Source organism: Bactrocera dorsalis, chromosome 5, assembly GCF_023373825.1.
Source record: "Bactrocera dorsalis isolate Fly_Bdor chromosome 5, ASM2337382v1, whole genome shotgun sequence".
In the NCBI taxonomy this organism is placed as follows: Eukaryota; Metazoa; Arthropoda; class Insecta; order Diptera; family Tephritidae; genus Bactrocera; species Bactrocera dorsalis.
The window spans coordinates 26,590,188-26,599,267 of NC_064307.1; the positions used below are offsets into that span (position 1 = coordinate 26,590,188).

At 36.8% G+C, this 9,080-nt stretch overlaps 2 protein-coding genes across 4 annotated transcripts; one reads left to right on the forward strand and one right to left on the reverse strand.

The window, feature by feature from the left end:
* Positions 1-6: 6 nt before the first annotated feature.
* On the reverse strand, positions 7-872 carry LOC125778924 (actin-related protein 3-like; the record flags this gene model as incomplete). Its single annotated transcript, XM_049458670.1, has 3 exons — positions 643-872; positions 285-465; positions 7-177 (listed from the first exon to the last, which is right to left on the reverse strand). Coding segments are annotated over exons 1-3 (396 nt in total), but the record flags the coding sequence as incomplete, so codon positions are not given.
* Positions 873-1,168: 296 nt separating this feature from the next.
* Positions 1,169-4,762, forward strand: LOC105233428 (syntaxin-7). Of its 3 annotated transcripts, XM_011215515.4 has the most exons (8): positions 1,169-1,464; positions 2,202-2,255; positions 2,319-2,622; positions 2,687-2,756; positions 2,824-2,968; positions 3,753-4,019; positions 4,086-4,241; positions 4,313-4,762. In XM_011215515.4, exons 3-8 carry the CDS (start codon positions 2,481-2,483, stop codon positions 4,406-4,408), a joined length of 876 nt encoding a protein of 291 aa, XP_011213817.1. In that variant the 5' UTR covers positions 1,169-1,464; positions 2,202-2,255; positions 2,319-2,480; the 3' UTR covers positions 4,409-4,762. The 3 variants fall into 3 exon arrangements, with proteins under 3 accessions (XP_011213817.1, XP_029409329.1, XP_029409328.1); XM_029553469.2 differs by lacking the exon at positions 2,202-2,255 and having other exon boundaries at positions 1,169-1,460; XM_029553468.2 differs by lacking the exons at positions 1,169-1,464; positions 2,202-2,255 and having other exon boundaries at positions 2,271-2,622.
* Positions 4,763-9,080: the final 4,318 nt, after the last annotated feature.

Below are 9,080 nucleotides of genomic sequence, written 5' to 3' on the forward strand. Positions count from 1 at the left end.
AAATGTTTCAAACATAATCTCAGCGGTATATTCGCGATTCTCTGGCGTGTTAAGCGGAGGTTCAGTGAGCAAAAAATGATGATCTTCGGGTTCTGCACGCAGATATTTAAAAATGCACTGCTCCAGAAAACGTTCCATTAAGTCCCAATCTTCCACCAATCCATGACGGACTGGATACTGTAAGCGAATTTAACATTATTAAATTAATACATTTTCTGAAGTGTTATCTCAAATTATGCTATTAGTCATCATTAGTCATGGCGTTATTATATTTTTTTACTTGCCTTAACTGAGTAACCAGTAGCATCGAATGCCTCGTCGCCAATAAAGAAATCTAAATCCTCAACACCCTTCGTTATTCTCCTGGTGTTAGTGTCACCAACTCGCGCGGTCTCCTTAATTGCAATAGCCGAGGGAATAATAAACTGCGGCTCTTTGTTACCCGCATAACCCAACTTTGTATAACTGTGAAATAGAAATTTTTCGTTTTATGAGAAATTTGCAAAAAATATACTCCTTTTGAAGGCATTTTTCTTTTTTTTATATTGCTTTGGTGGGGGCCGCTTGTACACCAATACGTACACATACAGTGATCAATGAACCAGCGACCTCCTTTTTTGCAGCAAATGTTCGCTCACTCACCCTGTGCCAACATCGATCACACAAGCCGGTAAACGTCCTGCCATTATGCTGTTACTTTAATCTTTAACTTTTACACTTTCACAAATAACTTTAACAGTTTTTTATAAGCTAACGCATTAATCTAATAGTAAAATTTATGTTTTTCAACCACACCTTATTTCTTGTTCAACGCACTTTTCCTTCTTTTATCGAGAAACGAAAAAAAACGCTGACATTTAATGATTCTGTCAATTATATGCGTCACAATGACAGTTGACAAACAATAAGAAAAAACCAAATATAACAGTTTGAAGGCATTGCCAGTAGTGTTTGAACTGGAGACGAAAATATTGTTTTATGTCAAATATCGGTTGATATGTTACCTAAGCATCCATTGAAGTGTTTCAGCATTAATTCTTTTTAATATTTTTTGTTTGAAAAAAGGTAAAAATTAATTCAGATTAATTATTTATCGCAATTATGTAGTTATCAATGGTTATTACTTCTTACGAATTAATTGATTAGAAGGATGGCATCTCTACCCCAAATTGACAGTACGCAGTTGACGAAGTTTTTGCAAAGAAAATAAAAAGTTTTATCATCTGTAAAAAATTGAAAAGTGCAAATAATAGACAGTGCTACACATTCATATTAAATTTAACGCAATTTTATAAAGTTAATTGAACTTGTAAACGCAATAATTTGTAAATGCATTGCTAAACAGTAGCTTATTCAATATTTGACATTGACTGCTAGAATTTAGAGCTTACAAACGGCAGTGGCATAGTACCAGTGGTCGTATGATACCAAAAAGCAAAAACATATAGAAAGTGGGCGACGTAAGTAGTCTTGGCTGGGATTTAGAATAGCATCCCCGGCTTTCGGGAATAAAATGGGTATCAATGGAAAGGTGACGTTCTCCAGATCACGAAAATATATATATATAGTTGCCGCTGACTTATAGTTTTCGAGATATTCGCATTTAAAGTTGAAAAATTGACAACTTTTACATTGATAATTTGTGTATTGTGAGTAGCTTTTTCTCTTATATTATGCACTTTTTACTTACTAACACTTCACTATAACGTTTCTGCATATTAATTTTTTTAATATTTGTTGTAAATAAAGCTTTATTTTAATTATTTTATTTTAGTTACAATTCTCTGCATTTGCACAATGAGAAAAGTGCTGCCATGGTTATTTTTTTTGAAGCGCGGCGCGGAAAAAAAAATAACCATGGCAGCACTTTTCTCATTGTGCAAATGCAGAGAATTGTAACTAAAATAAAATAATTAAAATAAAGCTTTATTTACAACAAATATTAAAAAAATTAATATGCAGAAACGTTATAGTGAAGTGTTAGTAAGTAAAAAGTGCATAATATAAGAGAAAAAGCTACTCACAATACACAAATTATCAATGTAAAAGTTGTCAATTTTTCAACTTTAAATGCGAATATCTCGAAAACTATAAGTCAGCGGCAACTATATGTATATATTTTCGTGATCTGGAGAACGTCACCTTTCCACTGATACCCATTTTATCCCCGAAAGCCGGGGATGCTATTCTAAATTTTACCCGTAGTCTTGAAGGAAATACCCCCACCATAATTGAATTTCGTACAACAAAGACAAGTATGTGGTGCGACGTAATATTGCGAGGTGTAATATTAAAAAAAACATATTTCCTTTAAATAGCTTATCTTTTGGACAAGAAAAGAACAGCAATAAAGAAATAAAAACAAGGCTTGTAATCTAACAACTTTTTACAAGCCCTTTTTGTTTCGTGCGCTCTTATATTTAAAATTCGTTGCATTGCTGGTCAACTAACACTAAACCACAGTGTCTACCTACGAGAGCATGGATTTGCAGCATATGGAGAATGGCATCAGTGGCGGTGGCCATGGTGCTGTTGCTGGCCAAACTGCTGGCTTCAGTGAAACGGACTTTCAACGACTTGCCCAAACCATTGCAACAAGCATACAAAAAATATTGCAAAATGGTAAATATAGTTAACTTGCCTAAATACCATATATTTTTAATTAAAATAAGTAAACAAATTGCAGTGTCCACCATGCAACGTATGGTCAACCAATTTAATACCCCACAGGATTCCCCCGATTTGAAGAAACAGCTGTGAGTTTACTAAATGAATTTAACAATAATAATTGTGAATTTTATGTTTTTATTTAATTCAATTAAGACATCAAATAATGACCTACACCCATCAGCTGGTTTCGGATACAAATAATCACTTAAAAGAGGTGGATAAGTGCAAAGAACGCCATTTAAAAATACAACGTGATCGTTTGGTGGACGAATTCACTGCTGCTTTAACAGCATTTCAGGTAAAAGCAATGTACATATGCTCGCAAAATGTTTATGAAACTGTCACACATATTGCATATACTTATTAGATAAAGCAAATATGGTTTCTATTTCACAGTTCGGTTTTGTGCATATTATTTTTACATGTACATAGTATTACTCATTCACTATCTGTTTTGAGTTAATCTGCGGTTATCTTTATTGTGTGTTTTAAATATTGGCAATAACTATTCTACTAATAAAGAAATAAATAATTTCATTAGACCGTGTAGCCGTCTAAAGTACCTTCTAGCAGAAAAATTTGTCTAATTAGAAAATATTTCCAATTGCTATTTGATGTAAATATTTTTATACGCCTGCAACATGTTGCTTTTGTTCAACTAACGGCTGCACTTATCACCTAAAACTAAACAGATAGAGGGTTATACATTCCCGATTCCCACGGCAGCCGGTTCTAAAATTGTTCAAATTGTTAAGTACAATTTTTATACATTGAAAATTTTTTCAAGTTTGTCATAAAATTTGTAACACCCAGAAGCAAACGTCGAAGACCCGCGCACTGGTCCCTTACATTTTAACATTTCGTTCTGAAAATTTGAACACGTGCTTCGCTGCTAAAGAAGCTGCTCGTTTGTCGGAACAGCCGATATCGGTGTATACAACAAACAATATACAGTATATTTTACACGTTAACCTTCTTGTTTTTTTGTAAAAATTGTATAAAGTTTCATTTGTATGGTTAATAAAACTATAATATTTTAATTGACATTGATTAATTAATAAATATATTTTAAAATTTTAAAGGGGGTACAACGTAAGACCGTCGATATCGAAAAGAATGCTGTTCGACAAGCGCGTGCGCACAGCTATAATATTAGTAAACCACCGGGCACGAATAGCAGCAGTGGCAGCGGCGGTGGCGGTACCAGTGGCAGCAACAATAGCGGCTCATTCTTCGAGGATAATTTTTTCAATCGTAAATCGAATCAATCACAACAACAAACACAAATGCAGGAAGAAATCGATTTGCAAGCGCTGGAAGAACAAGAACGACAAATACGCGAACTGGAGGTAAACAAAATGTCTATAAAAGTAAAATTTTAAACTTATAATTAATGTAAACTTATCTTATATTAGGAAAATATTGTGGGTGTAAATGAGATTTACAAGAAGCTCGGTGCTATGGTATACGAACAGGGTCTAACCGTTGATTCAATTGAGTCGTCCGTGGAGCAGACTAGTGTATTTGTGTCACAGGGTGCCGATAACCTGCGTAAAGCCAGTTCGTATAAAGTAAGTCTGTTAGTTGCAATCAAGATTTTTTCTAATTAATTTCTACAATCAACTTTCTCTATTAATTTCAGAATAAACTGCGCAAAAAGAAGCTCATTTTGATCGGTATTCTCTCTGTAGTACTTTTCATCATCATTATGATACTTGTATTCGAGTTTAAAAAATAATTGCAAATGTGACGAAAGAAAGTATTTTTTGCTGGCACTATGTTTTTGATTTTGCATTCTACCATAAGCTGCTGCAAAGTTGCAATTAAAGTTTGTTTCGAACTTATACATACATATATTTAACAGTTCAGGTGATATTTGAAAGCAAGCACTTTCCTTGGAAGTCTAAATATATTAATAATAATCGACGATAACTTATTAAAGTAGATGAAGAAGAAATCATAAGTGATGAAAAGGCGCATCCATTGTCAGTTCGCCAATTTGTACAAAATATGTATAGTATATGTATGTTTTCCAGTTTGAAATTTCTTGCATCACTTAATTTGCCACTTAAACAACAAAAAAAGAAAAATTTCGAAAACGAGACCAAAAATTAAAAAAAAAAAATGAAATATTTATATAAAATGTACATTCTCATAAAAAAAAACTATATTGTGGCGGTCGATATTTATATATAAATTATTATTATATTGTATTATTTAACCTTAATATATAAATTTATACTTTTATGCAAAAAATTATATAAATATTTATTAACTCATATAACATATATAAGGCACTTAAATTTGTATGAACGTCAAAAACGTTCGTATCTTTATGTATATGGATTTTTTAAGAGCTTGATAACTTTTAAAAAAAAAAACGCATAAAATTTGCAAAATCTCATCGGTTCTTTATTTGAAACGTTAGGTGGTTCATGACATTTACTTTTTGAAGATTAATTTCATTTAAATGTTGACCGCGGCTGCGTCTTAGGTGGTCCATTCGGAAAGTCCAATTTTGGGCAACTTTTTCGAGCATTTCGGCCGGAATAGCCCGAATTTCTTCGGAAATGTTGTCTTCCAAAGCTGGAATAGTTGCTGGCTTATTTCTGTAGACTTTAGACTTGACGTAGCCCCACAAAAAATAGTCTAAAGGCGTTAAATCGCATGATCTTGGTGGCCAACTTACGGGTCCATTTCTTGAGATGAATTGTTGTCCGAAGTTTTCCCTCAAAATGGCCATAGAATCGCGAGCTGTGTGGCATGTAGCGCCATCTTGTTGAAACCACATGTCAACCAAGTTCAGTTCTTCCATTTTTGGCAACAAAAAGTTTGTTAGCATCGAACGATAGCGATCGCCATTCACCGTAACGTTGCGTCCAACAGCATCTTTGAAAAATACGGTCCAATGATTCCACCAGCGTACAAACCACACCAAACAGTGTATTTTTCGGGATGCATGGGCAGTTCTTGAACGGCTTCTGGTTGCTCTTCACCCCAAATGCGGCAATTTTGCTTATTTACGTATGCCATTCAACAGAAATGAGCATCGCTGAACAAAATTTGTCGGACGTAAAGCGCGAAACACATTTCGTGGCGGTCGATATTTTGGTATATATTATTATATTGTATTATTTAACCTTAGTAAATTTATTCATTATGCAAATGTAAAGCATATAAATCTTTATTAACTCTGAATCCACATATATAAGGCACTTAAATTTGTATGAACGTCAAAAACGTTCGTATCTTTATGTATATGGAATTGTAGTGTGCAATTGTTAGCAGCCAAAACACGCTTTGTGCTAAATGTCGAACGCCTTTATATTAATCCGCACTCAGTGTGCGTACACAGTTCTTGTTTTCCCAAATTTACACAAAATTAATTTCATCAATTAGTTCATCATTATGTCTTTTGTTGCTTCATTCGATTTGTTTACATTTGGTTCAGACTTAAAAAAAGTAAATTATTGCTTGCTATTGCAATGAAAGCGAAAGCAGTTATTTTTATTTAGTTGGGAAATCGAAATACATACTTATGTGAATTAACACAAGAGATAAAAGACAGTAAATACATACGAACCAACTAAAAGAAATAATGTGGACACAAATAAAAACAAAAAAAAATTAAATTTTCTTCTTGTTAATTTATTTTAGTAAGGGCTTGTCATATTGTTTTTAATGTCCTGAATAAGATCTTACCAGAAACATCTGATTGTTCTCTGATCGTCATTCACTTGGGAGTGGCCAGAAACGATTCTTTTACATATGATTCAAGCAGCTCACGACCTCCGGCCTTTGACCAAGTATCCTCTAGGTATTCTAAGAACATCCGTTTGAAGGCGAGCTAAAATGAGTAGGCGAAACATCCCCTGCATAGGGTTGTGCGCTGGGTTTGGGACCCGCCACGTAAAAAAACACCCCCAATGAAAAAGCAACAACAGCCTCGGATGAGAGATCCCCCTTTTAATGATGACCATGGCAAACGAAATAAGGACTACGAATTGAGCTGGTTGATGTCCTCGTAAAAATAAAGGCTGACATCACCGCCGTCCAAGAAATGCTATGCGCCAACATACATACACATACTAGATTCCAGCATAAGAAAAATCCATTAAGCCATTTGGCTGTCTCCGGATAGAAAAACCACCAACCAGATCGCTCATGTTGTGCTAGACGGAAGACACATCTCTAGTGTTTTTTTATCGAGGAGGTCCTAACATCGACTCGGGGCACTATCTTGCTGCAGCCAAGATTCGCAACCGCCTCTGTGTAGCAAAAAACGCACGCCAACAAACACAAGGAAGGTTCGACGTCGAGAAGCTTGAGTATGAAGAGCTTGACAAGCTGGCCGACAGGGTTAATGCTCGAACGACCATGGTTCTACAAAAAAAGGCGGTGGTTAACAGAAGGTTTCAAGACCGGAGCATACTCTTGTAGAACCCACAAAGGTGATCTAGTGATCGAGGAAGTAGTGTGGAGGGAACACTTCTCAAGCCTGATGAATTGCAGTGAAAGTACAACGATGACGATGGAGCAGACAATCCATTGCCCGACCATGAAGAAGTTCGAATAGCAATTACTCGCCTAAAGAACAACAAAGCGGCGGTGGCCAATGGATTGCTGGCCGAGCTATTCAAACACGGCGGCGAAGAACTGATAAAGAGCATACATCAGCTTCTTTGTAAAATATGGTCTGCCCAATCCACAAAAAGGAAGACCCCACAATATGCGCCAACTACCGTGGGATAAGCCTCCTTAACATCGCGTATAAGGTTCTATTGAGCGTATTGTGTGAAAGATTAAAGCCCACCGTCAACAAACTGATTGGACCTTATCAGTGTGGCTTTAGACCTGGAAAATCAACAACTGACCAGATATTCACCATGCGCCAAATTTTAGAAAAAAACAGTGAAAGGAGAATCGACACACACCACTTCTTCGTCGATTTCAAAGCTGCTTTCGATAGCATGAAAAGGAGCTGCCTTTATGCCGCGATGTCTGAATTTGGTATCGCCGCAAAACTAATACGGCTGTGTAAACTGACGTTGAGCAACACCAAAAGCTCCGTCAGCATTGGGAAGGATCTCTCCGAGCCATTCGATACCAAACGAGGTTTCGGACAAGGCGACTCCCTATCGTGCGACTTCTTCAACCTGCTGCTGGAGAAAATAATTCGAGCTGCAGAACTTAATCGAGCAGGTACAATCTTTTATAAGAGTGTACAGCTGCTGGCGTATGCCGATGATGTTGATATCAGACTGGACAATGAAGCAAAGCAAATGGGTCTGGCAGTGAACGAGGGCAAGACGAAATATCTCCTGCCATCAAACAAACAGTCGTCGCACTCGCGACTCGGCACTCACGTCACTGTTGACAGTCATAACTTTGAAGTTGTAGATAATTTCGTCTATCTTGGAACCAGCGTAAACACCACCCATAATGTCAGCCTGGAAATCCAACGCAGGATCACTCTTGCCAGCAGGTGCTACTTCGGACTGAGTAGGCAATTGAAAAGTAAAGTCCTTTCTCGACGAACAAAAGCCAAACTCTATAAGTCGCTCATAATTCCCGTCCTGCTATATGGTGCAGAGGCTTGGACGATGACAACAACCGATGAGTCGACGTTGCGAGTTTTCGAGAGAAAAGTTCTGCGAAAGATTTATGGTCCTTTGCGCGTTGGGCACGGCGAATATCGCATTCGATGGAACGATGAGCTGTACGAGATATACGACGACATTGACATAGTTCAGCGAATTAAAAGACAGCGGCTACGCTGGCTAGGTCATGTTGTCCGGATGGATGAAAACACTCCAGCTCTGAAAGTATTCGACACTGTAGCCGCCGGGAGAAGCAGAGGAAGAGAAACACCTCCACTCCGTTGGCAGGACCAGGTGGAGAAGGACTTGGCTACGGTTTGAAAATCCAATTGACGCCACGTAGCGAAGAGAAGAAACGACTGGCGCGCTGTTGTTGACTCGGCTATAATCGCGTAAGCGGTGTCTACGCCAGTAAAGAAGAAGAAGCCGGAGTCCCTTGGAAATTTGTTTTTAGTCTGCACAGCAATCTTTAGATCATGTTTAAGGCGCTTGGACGTACATATATATCAGAATAGGGATCACATTTCCTCAATAGCACCCAGCAGGTTCCTTAAATTTATTGTGCTAGGGCTTTGTGAGTGCGTGTGAAAGAGTAGACGGTACAATAGAGGTTGCACTGCAAGCATCAATTTATTTATATTATATTTAGTTGATCAACTTGCTGCTAACAGCTTTTAGAATAATAGTACTGTACTTTTTTTTTTATCGGAATTGCGGTTCCATTACAAAATCCTGAACAAACATGAACAAAAGTCAAATCACTCGAAATCTATCTTCTTTAGAAATGAAAATTATTTTTGGCTGCTATTA

What these genes read in the sequence shown, in the direction of transcription:
- LOC105233428 (XM_011215515.4), top strand. Translation starts at nt 2,481, where the DNA reads ATGGATTTGCAGCATATGGAGAATGGCATCAGTGGCGGTGGCCATGGT. An exon ending in CCCGATTTGAAGAAACAGCT is followed by an intron (nt 2,757 to 2,823) that starts GTGAGTTTACTA and finishes AATTCAATTAAG; the next exon opens with ACATCAAATAATGACCTACA. An exon ending in CTGCTTTAACAGCATTTCAG is followed by an intron (nt 2,969 to 3,752) that starts GTAAAAGCAATG and finishes AAAATTTTAAAG; the next exon opens with GGGGTACAACGTAAGACCGT.